This window comes from Neophocaena asiaeorientalis, unplaced genomic scaffold (genome assembly GCF_003031525.2).
Source record: "Neophocaena asiaeorientalis asiaeorientalis breed wild unplaced genomic scaffold, Neophocaena_asiaeorientalis_V1.1 scaffold121, whole genome shotgun sequence".
NCBI classification, from domain to species: Eukaryota; Metazoa; Chordata; class Mammalia; order Artiodactyla; family Phocoenidae; genus Neophocaena; species Neophocaena asiaeorientalis.
Window position 1 is genome coordinate 1,480,561 of NW_020172142.1, and position 20,232 is coordinate 1,500,792.

Consider the following 20,232-nt stretch of genomic DNA (forward strand, 5'->3'; position numbering starts at 1 on the left):
GCTCGTGAGCTATGGCCGCTGGGCCTGCGCGTCCGGAGCCTATGCTCCGCAATGGGAGAGGCCGCAACAGGATCCCCAGATGATATTATGTACCCTGTGATGAAACATTTCCATTTCTCATTATTATACACACGTGATGAATAATTAATTCATTATTAATTGTAGCCTTGTTTTATAATACCAACAGATTAGAAAAACATAAATGTTCACCAAAAGGTGACTTGTTAAACACGGAATATTCATAAAATGTAATACTATGTATCTGTTTTTTTAAAAAAGTACAGATGTTATGTGAATTATATCTCAATAAAGCTGTTATACATATTTTTGAAAAGGAGTATAGAATGGTGCAGTCGACATACTACCATATATGTGAAAGATAATATATACACACACACAAACTGGTCAAAGGGTGGCTATCTCCTGGGGTGAAAATATGCTTTTCTATGTAAACTCTTTCAAATACTTAAATTTGAAATGTGTTATATATTAACTCTTAAAAAATAAATTTTAAAAATTAAAATGAAACTTAAAATCAGTCTGGTCATATCATTCTCCAGGCAAACAGAATTTTTATAAGCTAACATTCAAAGGGGCATGAGGGAACATTTTGGAATGATGGAAATACTCTATCTTGATAGTGGTGGTGGTTGCATGATTGTGTATGTTTCTCAAAACTCAGAGAACTGCGTACCTAAAATGAGTGAATTTTACTCTATGTAAGCTTATACTTCAATAAACCTGACTTAAAAAAAAAAAATTTTAGGGCTTCCCCGGTGGCACAGTGGTTGAGAGTCCGCCTGCTGATGCAGGGGATAAGGGTTCGTGACCCGGTCCAGGAAGTTCCCACATGCCGCGGAGCAGCTGGGCCCGTGAGCCATGGCCGCTGAGCCTGCGCGTCCGGAGCCTGTTGCTCTGCAACGGGAGAGGCCACAACAGTGAGAGGCCCGCGTACCGCAAAAAAAAAAAAAAAAAAAATTAAAAGCTTACATGACAACCAGACCTTGTGAACAGTGCTAGTCGGAATGTAAATTGGTATAACCAATTTGGAAAACTGCTTGGCAGTATCTACTGGATCTGGGCAAGCACAAGCTCTGTGAGACAGTATTTCCATTCTAGAAGGGATACACAATGGAGACACGTACATGGATTCACAAGTAGCATACAAAGTAACAGCCATGGTCATGCTACTCACGACAGCAAAAAAAAATAGGAATAGTGCAGACACTGTTAGAAGTAAAACGGATTAGTGGCCTGTAACGTATTTGTGCAATGGAAAGCCAAGCAGGGGGTGTTTCAGTTTGAAGGGTGGCATTGCCAAGACCAAGGACTGATGGCAAAGAACATGAGCAAAAAGCAAAATACAAATGGCCCTTAACCATATAAAGAAATATTCAACTGCACTCATGAAAAGGAAAATGCAAATTAAAATTACAATGAAATAACCTCTCATCACCCTGGCAAAGTTCCAAAGTTTAACAACAAATTCTGATAGCAAGGTTGTAGGGGGCCAGGCATCCTCAAACATGTCCTTTGGAGATGCAAAATGGTAAAGTCCCCACCATAGGGCAATTTGGCCGAACCTGAAAACAAATTTTAAGTGCATTTATCCTTTGATACACAAATACCATATCTAGGGATTTAGCCTGTAAGACGTACATGCACACATACAAAATGAAGTATGAATATAAGATTATTCATTCTTTGCTCTATCACTAGATTAGAAAGAACTCAAGTCTATCCATTAGACATTAATGAGACAAAGTATGGTATATCTATACAATGGAAGAGTTTATAACTGTAAAACACAACGTGGAAGCTCTCTATGTATCGACATAGAAACAAAATTGGGGGAAAAAGTCATAGGGTAGAAAAACATACATAATATGCTATTTGTGTGTGAAAGGGAGAGATGAGAAAACACACAGTCACATTAGTTTGCCTTTGGACATAAAAGGAATAAAGCAGTCAGCCGTAAGGGATATAATGGGAAGGTGAGGAAAGACCACAGTGGGGAGAGGAAGGAACAGGTCTTCTCGGTATTATCTTTTCATATTGTTTTTTTCCCCCAAATAGAAATGTATTACCCATTTTGAAATGTTGCACTTAAAATTCGTTTTTGAAAAAAAAAAAATCCAGTTAGGGAAATAAAAAACTTCCTTTCCCCCATCCCCCGCTTCAAGGTATATGAATGGATTTTGCAAAATGCACACAGGTTGCTAGGGCCTGTGGGATCTAGCACCTCCCTTTAGAAGGGGTTGGGGAGAAGAGAGCGGGTGGGTGTAAACAGGCCTTTAATGCTTTGCTCTTGACCTCTGGAGCCTCAGCCAAAATCGACATAGGACAACTCTCATTTTAATATCCTGTTTCAAGAGAAAAGGCAAACAGAAGAGAACAGTGAATACAGAAAGAGACCCTACAAAAGGCAAAGTGGTATTTAAATTGGGTTTGGGGGTGATAAACAATTTCAGTTTACAAAATTATTAGGATATTTTTGTAGAGCAGTATGCAAAATGTATCTTGCCCTTTCAAACCCTTACATAGTTGTTGTTTATTATAACTATAACATAACTTAATTTTAAAACCATTTTTCTCATTTTAAAAATTATTTGCCTAGGCAGAAATCTTTGTGTATATATGAGTTTTTCTCTTGAACAGATAATTAGAAGTAGAACTGACGGTTGAAGGCTGTGGACCTTTTACTATTGAATTTAGTGAATAAATATTAAGAGGTTCAAGTTTATCAGTAGATAAGTGAATGCAAAATGAAATGAAATCCCATTTTCATCCGTAATTTTGGCGAAGATATTGCCAAGAGTGTGAATAAATACTGATGCAAAAAGATCTTCAAATAATTTTGATAAATGAAAAGGCAAATTTCAGAAAAACACATACCCAATGATACTATCTATGGTTTTTTAAAAAACTGACCACCACAAAGCAAAGCTATTTAAATTCAGTATATACTGAATTTAAATAGCCCCCCAAAAAGTTCAGGAAGGACACCCACCAAAATAATAACAAGTATTAGCCCTGGGGGAGAGACCTGTGCAGCAGTGGTGGGGAATGAGGAAGCCCAGGGGACTTCTTGATCACAGTGTTGGAATTTAAAAAGACAACATATTCAAGTATTAATTACGCAAGGAAAACAAAGAAAAAAGTTTATAAAAATGAATCCATTGAATTCTGCTTGTAAACTAAAAAAAAAAAATAAACTGACTTCTAAACCTAGTGTCTAACCATTTTAAAATAAAAAGGTTATAGGCCATCAGTGATCTGTTTCCACCTCACTAGATTTTTTCCCTCAATATGAAGAAATTCAGATAAATTTAATAAAGAGTTGGCAAGAAGAGGAAGTAGCCTGAAAACATGCCTCATCAATGAGTAAGAATCAACATAAAAAAAAAAGAAAATGCAATCTGTTCAATCTAATGAAAGGATAAAATCAGTATACAATATTCCCACTTGGTATCAAAGGTCCAGAAAAGAAACAACTATCTGAATTTGGCTTTAACTCCTAACACAGATTCACTCTTTAGACATAAACTTCTTCTGTAGGAATAGAGAATGGTGCCTTCTGAGTGAGAAATTTAGAAGGCTCATTGGACAGACTTTTAAAAGACTACAGAAACACAGGATTCAGAATTGCCAACAATATAAAGAGTTAAGTGCTCCCCAAATTCTTTTGCAACGTGGCACAGGGAGTACACGGTAATGTTTATATGTCACTCTCTGGAAACAAATGAGGCTGCTCACAGCAGGACATAGGCCTGAGAGCTGTGACAGGCCCCACACTGTGGCTGACCTGAAGACCCAGAGCACCGGGGCAGCCCTGCAACTGGGTCATGGCATACCCTGGGCCCTGGCACACCCCTTGCGAAGGTTGTCTTAAGTCAGCCTTTCACTCAATACAGATACTCTACAAATAGCCTTTCTTGTTCAGCACTAACGATATGATGCTGGCTCATCACTATGCAGGACTTGTAAACAGAAGACCAGGTGAAATCCAGGTGGTTGGGACTGTATGATTTAGTTCTCTGAGAAAGATCAAAGGGAAACTCTACAGGTGCACTGCACCTACAGATACAGGATCCAAACCCAAAAGGTCCTCACAAATCATCCATACAACCAAAACTAGTCTTCTTGTTTGAAAGCAACAACTCTTCTCTTGCCTTTCTGCAGAGTTGGGTGCTCTCTGACAAACCGTTCTTTGCAAGTGTGAAGCAGCTGCTGCTACCCTAGGCAACTAGCACGAAAAAATTTGGTATCATCACAGGTAGGGTCTTCAATAAAGACAAAAAGCTCTCCACTACACAATGAAAATATGTCAACTAAAAAAATAAATAAATAATAAGGACTTAACTGGTGGCACACAGGTTAAGAATCCGCCTGCCAATGCTGGGGACGCAGGTTCAAGCTCTAGTCAGGGAAGGTCCCACATGCCACGGAGCAATGAAGCCTGTGCACCACAACTACTGAGCCTGCACTCTAGAGCCCAATTAATTCTTAAAAAAGCAGAAAAATTATAGTCTATAAATACTACAGAGATTTAATAAATAATTGTTCAGAAAAAAATAAATAAATAATTGTTCAGTACAATGAGGCGAGAACTGACTTTTTAAAAGTATATGTGCTTATTTTTGTGTATGGTGTTAGGGAGTGTTCTAATTTCATTCTTTTATTCTGTGAAAAAAGACATTGGTAGTTTGATAGGGATTGCAATGAATCTGTAGATTGTTTTGGGCAGTAGAGTCATTTATACAAAAATAAACTCAAAATGGATTAAAGTCTAAATGTAAGCTCAGACACTATAAAACTCGTAGAGGAAAACACAGGCAGAACACTCTATGACATAAATCACAGCAAATAAAAAAAAAAGAACCATGTACCACAATGTTCATTGCAGCTCTATTTACAATAGCCAGGAGATGGAAGCAACTTAAGTGTCCATCATCGGATGGATGGTTAAAGAAGATGTGGCACATATATACAATGGAATATTACTCAGCCATAAAAAGAAACGAAATTGTGCTATTTGTAATGAGGTGGTTGGACCTAGAGCCTATCATACAAAATGAAGTCAGTCAGAAAGAGAAAGACAAATACCGTATGCTAACACATATATATGGAATCTAAGGGAAAAAAATGTCATGAAGAACCTAGGGGTAAGACGGGAATAAAGACACAGACCTACTAGAGAATGGACTTGAGGATATGGGGAGGGGGAAGGGTAATCTGTGACAAATTGAGAGAGTGGCACGGACATATATACACTACCAAACGTAAAATAGCTAGCTAGTGGGAAGCAGCCGCATAGCACAGGGAGATCAGCTCAGTGCTTTGTGACCACCTAGAGGGGTGGGATGGGGAGGGTAGGAGGGAGATGCAAGAGGGAGGGAACGTGGGGATATATGTATACATATAGCTGATTCTCTTTGTTATAGAGCAGAAACTAACACAACATAGTAAAGCAATTGTACTCCAATAAAGATGTTAAAAAGAATAAAAGTATATGTGTTAGTATTTTCTCTTTAAAGAATTTATCATTTTAAAGCATTATGAATTCCACAGTACGCAAACTCTAATTAAAAATATGAGAACATGACCCAAAACACCACAGATGACAGATACTACAAAGCATAAAACATGAAAATTTACCACTTCGGTAACTCAAACATAAGCCTTGTAGAATCTCATCATCTTTAACATTTTCAGAACACAGAAAATTCACTTTCTAGATGAGAAACAGAGAAAAGAAAATTTGAAGCGACAGTACCTGGTCAAAGTTGGGTTGTCTTCAGTCATGGCAACTAGCAGCTTCAGAGCATATGCTGGTACGGGGTCAGGCTCCGTGAGGATGTGCTCGTACCTGAAATGACAACGTGATTAGAAAACACTCAGTGCTTTTGTCACTTAACGTTTCCTCTGAACAACAGAAATAATATTCCATGTTTTCAACATGTGGAAGAAAACAGATACTGAAATAAGTGTATGAGATATAGGACCAGCACTTGCCAATGGTGGTGATGATACTGACCCACCCCACAGGGCAGGGATGCTGGGAAAATTCAACGAGACAATGCAGGTACAATGGTTAGTATTGAGCTGCGTACACAGTAAGAGGCCCAGAAACATTAGGCATTTGTGTTGGGTGTCGCAAGACCACCCTCACATTCGGGGATTCTAGAGGACTCATGAGACTCACGTACAGTTGTATTTATAGTACGGACTTTGTACAGCAGCACAGCAAGGGCACACAGCTGAGTCATAAGGGAGACAGACACAGGTGGAGACTGGAAGATTCTACGTCCTTCTTATCCTCTCTCCCTCCCACGAGCAGTCACACAGAGCACACTCTCCCCCCAGCCACAAAAACGCAGCATGTGTGCGTGATGTTACTGCCCAAGGGCCCATTAGACACTCAAGTGACCAAGGTATTTATCATGTGGGGCTGGTCGCATAGGCAACCTAACATGTACCAAAAATCCCAGACTCCCAGAATGAAAGCAGGCATCCAGCATAAACCATACTGTCTGCACAAACAGTCTGGGCCCAGTGGACTACCCTCATCAATTAAACACTGAATGGCAGCTCTCTGAGAGCCAAGTTCCAAGATGGCAGCCAAGGCCAACCTTGCAAGCAGGACTTTCTCAGGAGAGCAGTCTCAGATCTGCTATGTCAACTCTTTGCTGAATGGCATTCTTATTAATACTTTAGAACCTGAAATGAAAAGTACTACCAGAGAGAATAAAACTCAAAATGTCTTCATCAAAAGTTTCCACTGCGCTCCCATGTTATTTGCTAGATACAGAGCTGGCCTGTATACTGTGTGTGACCTACTTAGGTTCAGCTATCCAGTAAACAACACCATGTAGATGCTCAGTTAATAAGCACCAAATGAAGGAATGAATAAATGGACAAACTAACCAATCAACTTTACGACTTAACTCTCCAGAACAACCAACTAACGAGGGAGCAAAACATCTCCAAAAATCCAAAATGTGTATTTAAAACTCCATGACATGAAGCAGATGTTTTATCCTCTAGAGTAGAGGGCCCCAGGCTCTTACTCAGAGCCTATTTACTCTCATTTTAGAAATCATTACATAACAAGCTTAATTATGCAGCCTCTAAGCCCACAGTCTTTAAAAAAGGAGCCCATAAAGGGAGGAGAGGGACTATTACAGAAAGACAACCCAAGAATTACAAAAAGTGGGGCTTGAAAGCATAGGAAAAACAAAAGAAAGCAAACCCAAGAACTCCTAGCAGAAAGCAGTCCAGGGAGCATTTAACGCAGAGGAAGCAGCCGCTCATCCCCCAATGGGAGCTGAGGGCCCATTACACACCATAATGTTCAAAACGGGGGTAGTGAGTCAAGAAAATGTTAAACTGGGTAGAACACTCTGTTTAAGGAGCCAGGAAGTCCCACATTTCAGTAATTTTTCTTATGAAATATTTTTAAATTACAGCAATTAAAGATTCACCCATGTACGACAAAGATAAAAGACAAAATACCAATCGCTCATAAATAAAATATTAATAAATAAAAATCAAATTGAGGAAAACCAGACATTTTATCATACGAATAAAACAAAAATCAAGGAACATCTTTAGAGGTGATAAAAATGTATTTGTAAAATTAACATACAATTCGAAATTTTTTTAAAAACGAACAACTCGGGCTTCCCTGGTGGCGCAGTGGTTGAGAGTCCGCCTGCCGATGCAGAGGACACGGGTTCGTGCCCCAGTCTGGGAAGATCCCACATGCCGCGGAGCGGCTGGACCCGTGAGCCATGGCCGCTGAGCCTGTGCGTCCGGAGCCTGTGCTCCACAAGGGGAGAAGCCACAACAGTGAGAGGCCCGCGTACCGCAAAAAAAAAAAAAAAAAACCAACAACTCAGCATTTTCCTTTTCTTAATAGTCTTATAAAATAAAAAGCTCTTATCGTCCTCAATTGGGGGCACCCAAGACCTCCTTTAGGTTCAATGATTTGCTAGACGGACTCACAGCACTCAGAAAAGCCGTTATGTTCCCGACTGCGGTTTATTACAGAGAAAGAATACTAGTTAAAATCAGCAAAGGTGAAAGGCACATAGTACAGAGTCCAGGAGGGACCAGGCAACAAGCTTCTAGCTGTCCTCTCCCAGTGCAGTTGTGTGGACAGAGCTTAATCCTCCCAGCAACAAGGCGTGAAAACACGTGTGAAGTACTGCCAGCCAGGGAAGCCTTGGCGTCCAGGGTTTTATTAGCGGTCGGTCCCTTAGGTGTGGAGTGCCTGTGTGGCTAACCTCTCTCTGTCTCCAGCCCCTCCGAGGGTCAAGCTGATATGGTGTGGCCCAATGCCCCGTCCGCCTTAATTCACATTGTTAGCGTGAATTATCTGGCATGGCTCAAGGCCCCAGGGATACAGACTCTCTTATCAGGAAGGATACTCCAAAGGCTCAGAAGGACTCTCCCAGAAGGGAGTCAAGAGCCAGTTTCTTCGTAATGTGCAGGGTTTGAACCACCCCACACCTGCTGAGCTAAGCGTTTGCAGCACACATCCTTAACAGGGAAACTGAGGCACTGCTGAATTTATAGTGAGGCATTAAAGTCAGAGACAAGAGAAGAATGCACTCTTCCACTGATGACTGGTATTCGCAAATTGTCAGCCAGAGAATTTCAACAGAAGTAGGGGTAAGAAGTTTCTTAGGAGTCACTCACATACCCCAGATGACCAGCTCCCCTCGTCCCCACTCCCAGACTTACTGGAATCACTGAGGAAAGGACCACAAAACTATGAATTTTAAAAAGCTGCCCATGGGACGTCCTTACTCACATGCTTGTATAGAAAGCAGAGGAGAATATATGGACCATTAGTTAGAAATATAATACAGAAAACAATCTCAAGAGGACTGAAAAATATGAAATATTTTTAAAGGGACTGAAGAATATGTAGAACCTACATTTAAAAACAAAACACTGATGAAACTTTTACTGTCTGAAATACAAATGTGTTGAGGTTGTTTGAAGGTTATTTCACCTTGAAACAGGAGGGAAGGATGAAGCTTGTACCAGCCTAATGCGTAACAATTTTCCCAAAGAATATTACTATGTTTTTCCCCCCTTGGAAAAAGAAGGGTAAATTTTATAACGGATATGTTTAGAATAGAAATATTGATATATTGAACATATTTTAGATAAGTGTCTAATGGTCAGCAAGAACTAGCCAAAAGAATGCTGTGATTTATTAAGCTTGTCTTTCTCGAGAGAGAGAATGCAACTGAGCTGATAGCAATTGTATTTTGCACTCCTCTGAATAAGACTTGGCAGGAAAACAAAACAAAAAAAAGATAACCCCAGACTCCTGATATGGCTATAAAGGAGAGTGAACAGTGAGAAGCTGGCCCACTTGGATGGACGGGAGCTGGAGAGGAGCCCTCCAAGTGCCCTGAGCCCGGCCAGAGACTGCGATCGCTATCGACATGAGAGCATGCTGTCCAGATAGTGTCCCAACACCCCTCTCTTCCACTTCTAGGATCCTCCCCAAATAAAGGATCTTTGCTAGGTCCCATACAGCTGAAAACCAGGCAAGAAAAGCCATTCATACTAAATTCTCTATCGAAGAGGAGAGAAAAGTGCTAAAAATCACATATTCAGGGATCCGAGGGATAGACTCTTCCCTACCTTGTCAAGTGCCTGGAGTAACCAGTGTCAAGCAGGTAGGCTGGCAGAACACTGAAACAGGCTACCTAAATAACTCTGATTATTGTGAGGAGTTATTCTGGGGGTGTGACCAAAGAACTGGCCACATGGAAAGAAGTGCCTATTTCACTGAGGGAAAGGGGAGGCACCATATCATAAAAAGGTCCACTCTGCTGGAATTAAACCCTAAACTCACATTTCACATGTCAATGGAGTGTACTCTGAGAATTTGGGAGGAAAGAGTGATTCCAGGATATCCAAGGAATTTTAAGGACAAATACAATGAGGAAGAACCTGCTAAAAGAAAAGCTAAAGTACTTTACAAAACTACTAGAATTGTTAAGTGTAGCGTGGGATCAAGAATAGACACACAAATTAAAAGGAAAGAAAGGTGACCCAACATTGGACAAGAGTCATCACAGAAAGGGAGACAGAATGGTCAGGCCATATCTTAAGAAAATGTATCATCGATAAATTAAAAATTCAAGTACAAATTTTAACTTTATTGAAATACTAAAATGAGTAAATATTCACATATTCTTAGGTGAGGAGGCCTCTATAGCATGACAACAAAGAGAAATGAATCCAAAAAATATTCACAGTTTTAAAGTTTTTAAGTAGTAAATGTTTCTCAGTGGCAAAACCACCATAAACAAATCAAGTGCAGGAAAATTTATTTGCAGAATATTGGTATATTTTATACATTCTTTTTTTTTTTTGCGCGGTACGCAGACCTCTCACTGTTGTGGCCTCTCCTGTTGCGGAGAACAGGCTCCGGACACGTAGGCTCAGCGGCCATGGCTCACGGGCCTAGCTGCTCCACGGCATGTGGGATCTTCCCAGACCGGGGCATGAACCCGTGTCCCCTGCATTGGCAGGTGGACTCTCAACCACTGTGCCACAAGGGAAGCCCTATACATTCTTAATATATAAAGAGCTATTTGCAAACCAACAACCATCCCACTAAAAAAAAAAAAAGTATAAAATCCACCTAAGAAGAATATAAATGGCCAACAAATATGGGGAGAAAATTGTCAGCATCATGACTATCTGAAGGAATGCAAGCTGAAGCTACTAAGAGTACAGAAAAACAGGCAGTTTCATAAACAGAAGCTGGTAGTATACACCGTTTGTCATCTTCAAAAAAAAATTGTCAAAACATGTCAAATGCCCTTAACATGTATTTAATTTTCAACACAGTGGTTCCACATCTAGAGATTCAACAAAAGGAAATCAGTATGCACCCAAAGATGTAGCCCTAAAAATGGTCTTTGTAGCAGTACATATAATAGTGAAATACAGGGAAAATCCTACATATTTACTAACCAGGAATTGTTTAATGATTTTAAAACATTTATAAACGTAGGTATAGGTAAGGAGATCACAAGACAGTCAATAAAAGAGTGTTATATAAGTATAGATACAGATATTCACAGTACGATGTCTGGGGGTAGGAGGAAGACACAGGTTCCAAGGAGGAAATTTCAGAAAGTACTAAGTAAATCTCACCAGGAATGGAGAAACCATATAGTGGAGAAGGCAGATGTTAACATAAAACGGTAGGCAAGAGGCAAAACACTGAGAGTCTTGAATGGCGGGGTGAGAACTATTAATGTTATCTTGTGCAGCCTAAAGGTTTCAAGGTTTCTGAGCAAAGGAAGCTATGAGGAAGGCATTATGTTAAAATGCATTTGTAACAGTGCAAGGTGGATTCCAGGCTTAAAGAGTTTAAAGGAAGGAGATGTGTGGGGCTAGATAAAGAGAAGGCTGCCAAACAGCAAAAGCATGGAGGTGAAATCTACCTTTGGAGAAAGTTGCGGACTTTCCCTGGACTGCTATGAGAAAGGGGAAGATAGCCTACTCTTTTGGGCATTTCTGTACAGGTTCTTCCAAAATTTGTACTAGGTGATATCTTGAGTCAACTCCAAAATTTTATGAACTGAGAGAGGGCATAAATCAAATAAATAGTTGATATCTTGAGACTTTCCAATCTTGTGTTTTTATGTAACCTAAGTTCTACGTGACACTCTATTGTCTTGCATGGATGCATAGATACTTAGGCATATCAGTAGTTACATGGATACACAGTGGATGGAGAAATAAACAAATGGTGGGAAGATACATATATACATACATATATATATATTATATTTTTTAAGTGAGAGAAAGATAAGTAAGACTTCAAAATAAGTATTAAATATAATTTCAGGTGGTAAGCCCTAATGTCTGGGCTTCTTCGATAGAATCAACAGCAAATTTTCATTATGAAGGCCTGAAAGGCTAAAAAACAACAACCAAACAATGACTTCACTAAAGCAACACTTAAGGTTTACAAAATATTATCCAAAGAACTGGAGCACTGGAATTATTCTGATTCAGAAGGATGAAAGTACCTTTACCTTTACTCTAACTCCCAAATTATCCCAATTCAGATTCCCATAGGTTGTACCCCCAGAAGAGGAAAAATCACTCCACCTAAAGGCAGTGATTTAGGTACACACTCAAAACATAAAAGGATTAAGTAAAAAGAACTTTCTTTTGGTGCAAAAATATTTAATTAAATATTATCTGCAAAAAAAAAAAACCTTATCTAAGGAATGGCCAAAAATGAAATACTCCTATATATTCTGTTTCCCATCAAAGATGGTCAAGTTCATGCCTATTTTAACATAGAATACTTGTAGTTAAGGGAGACAAAGATGCAATACAGAAACATCTGGATGTCCTCTGAGCCACCAACACAGAAATCAGGTAGTGAAACTCATGACTTTTGCTGGATATTATTTCAGAGACATCAACTCTACAGTGTGTTGCAACTAATAAAATCCATTTATAAATTCAAATTTCTAAAAGGAAGTACAATTCTAAGTTGTCAAGGATACAGTCCTTTCTGAGATTTTAAAAAACAAAGCCTTAATAATTTATGAAGTCATTATGGCCCTGATGATTGTACAGGTCACAAGAGAATTGTGGAAAAAAAAAAAAAGACAGTACTCACTTTCCCCAGGAGAGAAATGCTGAATGTCCTACTGTCATAAAAACACTGTAAACACATTTATATCAGCGTGATCTCTTTTCAATACGAAACACTCAAAGCTAAAGAAAAATATGAAAACAGAACAAAACATGTTCGCAAAGTGGTTCCAGTCTATCAAAGGCAAATTGCTCAGCGCATTTTTTCCCCACGGCTTGCTGCCTGGCATAAAGTCTTCCCTGACTATGCTATTGAAATAAAATAAAATAGACCCTCCCTCCATTTCCCTTTGTCGATTTAAAAAACAAAAGTGTAACCTAAAAGTTGAGGATTGTTTTATTTGGCAGACTTGTTGAGGACTTAAGCCTGAGAGGCAGCCTCTCAGGTCGATCTGAGGAACTACTCCAGAGAAGTAAGGGAGGAGCCAGGATATACAGGAGTTTTTGCAACAAAAACCAGGCAGGTAGTCGGAACATCAAAAGATTACTGTCAATTAAAGAAAAACCAGGCACCTCAAGTGAATGAATCTAGCGCTTTTCTCTGTATGGGAAGATCCAAGAGTCGGGCTGATTGAAATCATTCCTTTGATATGCACCTTAGCTATCTGGGGCCAGTGTCCTGCTTTTCTCCATCCTGAATCCCCCCAGGGTGCAGAGTCTGGGGTGGTGGCAGTGGCTATGGGCTTGATGGCCACATCCTTTGTTTACTGATACGGCAGGTGTCATTCTCTACCTACTTACACCATTTTCTGTATTTTCTTCAGAGCACTCACAATTAACTGAAATCACCTTATATATTTATTTACTGCTTTGTCTCACCCAATATACCGTAAGAACACCGAGGGGCAAGGATTCAATCTTTCTCACCCCTGTATTCTGAGTTCCCGGCACACAGAAGTCACTTGATATATCATTTATATGATAAATGGGAGAAAGGAGGGAGAGGAGAGCAGAGAGAGGGTTTTAAACCTCCTGTGAACAACCACACAAGGTAGTTCAAATTACATTATTTACATTTGTAGGAATATTAGAATTTCCTCTTCCCCAAGAGTAGTGATGTGTTTCCTGAGTGGAGGATCTAGTCCTGTTTATAGCTAAATACTGAAAGAGCAATGCTCTCCCCTTATGTAACAAGTGTCAGAAGAAAAAGTTCCAACAGTCAGCAGAGGACTACTTTCAATGTTAAGATTTCACTGATAATGACTTTGATATAAAACTTCTGAGAGATGCTGATTTTAATTAATAAGGTCACTCTGGGCTTAAGTTCCATTAAATATTGCTTCTTCTCTTCTGCATGAACCTTTAAAATTAAATCTGATCTCTTTGCTGGAAAAAGTCACGGCAATTTTCTGAGTATATGTGGTTTATCTTTCTTCCCAGAAAAAAACTTTTCCTCATTAACCATACAGATAGCAGTTACGTTCCTGGCATTTCAACTATCTTGAAGAAAGGAGGAGAAATGGAAAGCAGGAAGGGGAAGGAGGAAGAGAGGGCACACACACCAAGTCAATGGCAGGGCCAAGATTTGAATACAAATACATTCTAATCACAAGATCCACATTACCAATGAACACTACCACCAGCTTCAATAAGCATATGGTTTTCTCAAGCTGGTGGCCAAAGAGGAAGTCAGAGTAATGGCAAGCATGAAGGGCATTTGACAAACCACCGTGGACTTGAAGATGGAGGGGCCACGTGAAAAGAATTTCGGGCACCTAAAAGAACGTGAAGCAGCACAGAAACAGTGACTTTGGTCCTGCATCTGTATACTGGGATGAATGATGGCCCCCAAAAGATATGTCCAAGTGCTGACCCCCTGTGAATGTGATGTCCTTACAAGAGAGAAGCAGAGGCAAATGTGAGGCAGACACACAGGGGAGAAGGCCATGTGAAGACAGACACAGACTGGAGAGATGCTGCCATAAACCCAGGATGCCCAGAAGCCACCAGAAGCTGGCAGAGATACGCGGATTCACCCTCAGAGTCTCAAAAATGAACTAACCCTGCTGACACCTTGATGTCAGACTTCCAGCCTCCTAAACTGTGAGAGAATACATTTCTGTTGTTTTAAGCCGGTAGCTTTGATATTTATTTAATTTATACTTAAACATTTATGACTTACAAACTTCTATGGTTAAAAAAAATGATTAATTTATGAACTACCTGGCTCTACCAGACAATCCATTCCACAAAGGCAGAGGCTGTGCCTATCTTAGTCATTATTAGAAATATGCCCATGAAATAAGATGCATACAATTAGTATCAGTGAATGAACGGGCTGATGAAGAGAGAAAACTTTTCTCCCAAGCTTATTTCACAGAACTCTCACATGCAGATTTCTGCTAGAAATAAGCTGGTCTGCTTACTGCCCACCACTCTGCCACTTCCACACCTCTGCTTACCCCATTCCTGCCTGGGGTAGCCACGCCTCTTCCATCCAATCATACCCAGGTTTCAAAGTCTAACTCAAATACCATCTCTCTATATGTGGTTATTACATAATCCTCCACATACAAAAGGCACTAAACAAATGCTTGTAACTAAACTTCATCTCTTTAGAAAGCAAAGCATGCACAGTGAGAAGGGGTAACAGTTCTTTGATATTCACAATTTATATAGTAAGCCATTCACTCACGTTATCTAGGATAGATGGGGTGACGCGTCAACTTGACTGGGCCACAGGCCACCAACGTTTGATTACTGGTGTGTCACCAAACATTCTGGGTGTGTCAGTGAGAGTACTTCTGGATGAGATTAATGTTTAAGTCAGTAGACAGAGTAAAGCAGATTGCCCTCCCTACTGTGGGTGGGCCTCATCTAATCCACTGAAGACCAAAATAGAACAAAAAGACTGAGTAAGAAGGAACTCCTCCTGCCCCACTTCCTTGAGCTGGGACATGGGTCTTTTGCTGCCTTTGGTCTTGAATGGAAACATCAACTCTTCTTGGGTCTCCAGCCTGTCAGCTTTCAGACTGGTACTGGTAAGTATACCCTCAGCTCTCCTCGTTCTCAGGCCTTCAGACTCAAACTGGAAATATACCATTGGCTCTCCTGGGTCCCTGCCTGCACACTGCAGATCTTAAGACTTCTTGGCCTCCATAATCATGTGAGCCAATTCCTTATAATAAATCTCAATCTCCCTCCCTCCCTCCCTCCCTCTCTCTCTCTCTCTCTCTCTCTATATATATATATATATATATATCCTATTTGTTCTGTTTCTTTGAAAACCATAACTAATACTTATTTTAATATGATATTTATTCTTACAACTGAATTTTCATTCATATCACACCACAGTTCTGAAAAGCACCTGGAACAGAGGTATTACATGGTATTTAACAAGATTAAATTATTGTGCTCCCTGAAAATTTTGTAACAGCCATTAGAAAAGACATCCACTCTTTTCGCTAGAATCATCAACCAGGAGCCACTTAACCACCAAGTAGAAAGAGCCTCTTTGAGAACAAAGCCACATAGATGTAGGCAGAGAAGAGATGGTAAGAAAGAGACATACACACAGTACTGTAGACGTAATTTAAACCCCTGAATCCAGCTATATTTGACACCAGCACAAGTCTCTGACATCTTCGTTATGTGAGCAAATAATTACTTTGCAAATTAGTCTCAGTTAAGTATTACTGTTTGCAAATAAAATCGTCTTAACTGGGGCTTCCCTGGTGGCGCAGTGGTTGGGAATACGCCTGCCAATGCAGGGAACACGGATTCGAGCCCTGGTCCGGGAAGATCCCACATGCCGCGGAGCAACTAAGCCCGTGTGCCACAACTACTGAGCCTGCACTCTAGAGCTCATGAGCCACAATTACTGAGCCTGCATGCTGCAACTACTGAAGCCCGTGCACCTAGAGCCTGTGCTCTGCACCAAGAGAAGCCCCCGCTCGCCGCAACTAGAGAAAGCCTGTGTGCAGCAACAAAGACCCAACTCAGCCAAAAATAAATAAATAAAATAAATAAATTTATTAAAAAAAAAGAAATCGTCTTAACTAATACAACACTTACAGGTGAAAAGATTGAAAAGATTGTCACCTTGGCTTTACCCAAAGTATTATTTAAGGTCAAAAAAGGATTAAAACTTTTAACAAAATTAAAAGGATCTACGTTAATATGTCTATTTGCACATTGAAGCAGGTTTTATATAGCTCCTATAAACTCTAGAAACTTCATTATCCTTAAGCCATTATATGCACATACTCATTGAAGAACATGAATTTTCCATTATGAGCATTTCTAAACTTATTAATTACCAAGAGCTATCTTGAAAGACCAAATTCCTTGTCAAGGTTTCTAGTTTTCTAGTATCAAAATTAAATGAATTCATCATTTGTATTTCATTTTTTTAAATTTTTTACATAATATTTATTGAGCCCTTACTATATATGCCAGGTGGGCACAGCCATCAGCATCTATTTAATGGCCACTTCTATAAAGTATGTAGTATTACTATCACTGTACCATTACAATCTTCATTTTAAAGTTTAATAGGAGGGATTACAATGTTCCTAATAATAACAGTAGTGGTGCTACATATTTGTCAAGAACGTACTATGGGGGATTTCCCTGGTGGTCTAGTGGTAAAGAATCTGCCTTACAATGCAGGGCATGTGGGTTCGATCCCTGGTCAGGGAACTAAGATCCCACGTGCTGCGGAGCAACTAAGCCCACGCAACACAACTATTGAGCTTGCGCTCCTCAACTAGAGAGCCCACGCGCCCTGGAGCCCGCATGCCACAACTAGAGAAGAGAAAAAAACAACCCGCACGCCACAACGACAGAGAAGCCCGCACACCACAACGAAAGATTCCCGCATGTCTCAACGACGATCTCGCATGCCGCAACTAAGACCCAACGCATCCAAAAATAAATAAACAGTAAAACAAAGAACGTACTATGTCCCACACACTGTACTAAGTGCTTTACAAGAAGTATCCCATTTAATCCTCATTTCTGAATCTTCTAAATTAGGTACTATTATCCTCATTTTATAGATGAGGAAACTGAGGCTTAAAGAATTAAATGCAGAGCCAAGACCTGCACTTCACATCAGAATCAGTACACAAGGTTTGAAAACATTCCACACCACATCCCAATAAATCCCATAACATTATCCAAAGTGCATTTCAAATTGCCTAATCAAAACCTGAGCTCATCTACATTACATTTGTTCTTGAGTTGCCATGTGGTTTACATTTGTGTTTTCCTCTTTAATTCCTCATCTCTGGAAAAGGTAAAGATGCCCATTAAAGGAAATACATATTATTTATGATAGCTCAAATGAATAAAATAGGAGCACTAACATTATAGATTCAATAATTTTTATACTACAGACTGTCCCATAAGTGGGCAGACTTTAGAAACGATGAGATTTTATTTCAAATGTGCACCTGTGTTAACAAACTATTGTTAAACTGAGAAGTCTTGCTGGAGGTAATCCTGTCCCTCTTGGGGGACATCTCAGGTCCTGAAAAATGCTTCAGTACAAGTCGTCGGGTAGCAGATAAGATGGCACTGATAGCATTAATTAATCCCATGAAACAAGATTGGAATCTTATATCTACCCACATTAAGTACAAACCACACAATGTACACACACATATATAACAAATGCAACCAAAAATATATTCATTGATAGTTTATCACTGAGAAAGCTCCACATGACAAAGTTTAATTGTTTTTCATATAGATAATCATTTCCTTACTTTGAGTATCAAAAGTATTCTTACTGTATGTATTACCAGGAGTCTCCCTGAAGCCAACTGCAGAAGCACGGGAGGCAAAAAGAACCAAGGGGCTAGCTTGTAAATCAAGCCATCACAGGTCAAGCTCCCGTCAGTCAAGACAGGCTCCCTCAGCTGGGAGAAGGGTTGTCACACGCTGGCTACACACTTCATAAAATATACCTTCCTAAGCCAACAAGGAGTGGTCGAGCTCTTCGGAATATAATTAGGTCTGGTTTCTATATTGTGCAAAAAAAAAAAAAAAGGCTTTTTAATAAGAACAGATCTTGAGAAGTTTAACAAATACCGGGGAGCATCTGGTGGAGCTGCCATCCTTGAAAACTTGCTGAACTGACTCAGACTGCCGGCCAGGCCCTGAGGAAGCAGGATCAGGCACACGCTTTAATGCCTGACGCGCTTTCCAACATTTGTTTAATTTTATAAAATATTTAATAGTGATATGTGGCATGCACTTTTAAGCTTCAATTTTTTTAACTTCAACTTTTTTCTTTGATAAAATTTACAGTGTTGTCTGAATTATAAGGTGCCATTTTAGAGCTTAACATATTTGCATTGGGTGCTCTTAGCAGTCACTCTATTGTGTGTGTGCTATGTGAGCAATGGAGTAAAAGGAAAAAAATACTCCCCTTCTCTTCATTAATACTCATTAACTGTTCTGCCACCATCCCTCCCCCGCAAAAAATATTCTGTTTTTAACTCAACTTAATTTCCATTCCAAGAGTTTGGAGGGGAGGAAAGGAAGATTTCTTTCCATCTCTATTATTTCTGAGTAGGTCCAGGAAAAGTCCCAATTTTATGTTCAGGAGTCTTGTCATGTGGACCTTGAATAATAAACCTTATCCCTCTGGCCACAAACATTTTTAAACCTGCAAAACTCCAGTCATGTCCCCTGTAGAAAACAGATAAAGTTCTAAATGGATGTTTTTGAAGATGGACTGAGATTCTCCTGCATCCTATACAGCACAGTAGTTACTGCCTCTCTTTCTAGACCTCTTTTACAGCAAGCGCATAAGCCCCCGGACAAAAATATAAGGTCCCTGCGACCCCGAGCCCATCATTGGACCTCGTTTGCCAGAAGCATCCTGGGCACCCTACACTTCTCTACCTGAGTGCAGTGCATGGGACTTACTGGGGAAGTAAGACATCTCTAATGAGAGCCAGAAGACTGCTGTCAGAGTCGACATTCGCCTCCTTCTTGCCATCACCAACCTCCTGGTTCACGAGCAGAGATGTGGTTTCTGAGAGCAGCCGCAAGCTGAAGAGTCTCCACTCCACTTGAAAGAAAACAAAATGCCAAGAACGTGACCACATGGAGATAGAATGAAAACAGAATGTGTAACTGATGGAATTCTCACTGATGTGGTCACACTTACCATTCCCGCTTTGAACCAAGGAGACCAAGGGTGGGAGGATATAATCAACCACCTAAAAGGAAAGACGTAAAAGACTTGGTTCAAATCCCTACAAACAAAACACTGATATTGTTAGCGAACTCAAGTCCGTGTGCCTGACACACAGTGAGGCCAAACAATACTGAAACGTCGCAGTTTGGAGCGGACAAAGGTTTATAGCAGGGCCCTGCAAGGAGACGGGCGGCTCTTGCCTTAAAAACCCTAAACTTGGGCTTCCCTGGTGGCGCAGTGGTTGAGAGTCCGCCTGCCGATGCGGGGGACGCCGGTTCGTGCCCCGGTCCGGGAGGATCCCACGTGCCGCGGAGCGGCTGGGCCCGTGAGCCGTGGCCGCTGGGCCTGCGCGTCCGGAGCCTGTGCTCCGCAGCGGGAGGGGCCACAGCAGTGGGAGGCCCGCATACCACAAAAAAAAA

General features: G+C 40.3%; 1 protein-coding gene across 2 annotated transcripts in view; it reads right to left on the reverse strand.

The window, feature by feature from the left end:
• The window catches only part of ULK4 (unc-51 like kinase 4), a 511,648-nt gene that overhangs the window by 311,173 nt on the left and 180,243 nt on the right, over positions 1–20,232 (reverse strand). For both annotated transcript variants that reach the window (XM_024753918.1, XM_024753910.1), the window contains 3 exons: positions 19,784–19,835; positions 19,540–19,684; positions 5,777–5,869 (listed from right to left, as the gene is read on the reverse strand). In XM_024753918.1, coding sequence (XP_024609686.1) covers positions 5,777–5,869; positions 19,540–19,684; positions 19,784–19,835 — 290 coding nt within the window. The remainder of the gene's footprint in view (positions 1–5,776; positions 5,870–19,539; positions 19,685–19,783; positions 19,836–20,232) is intronic.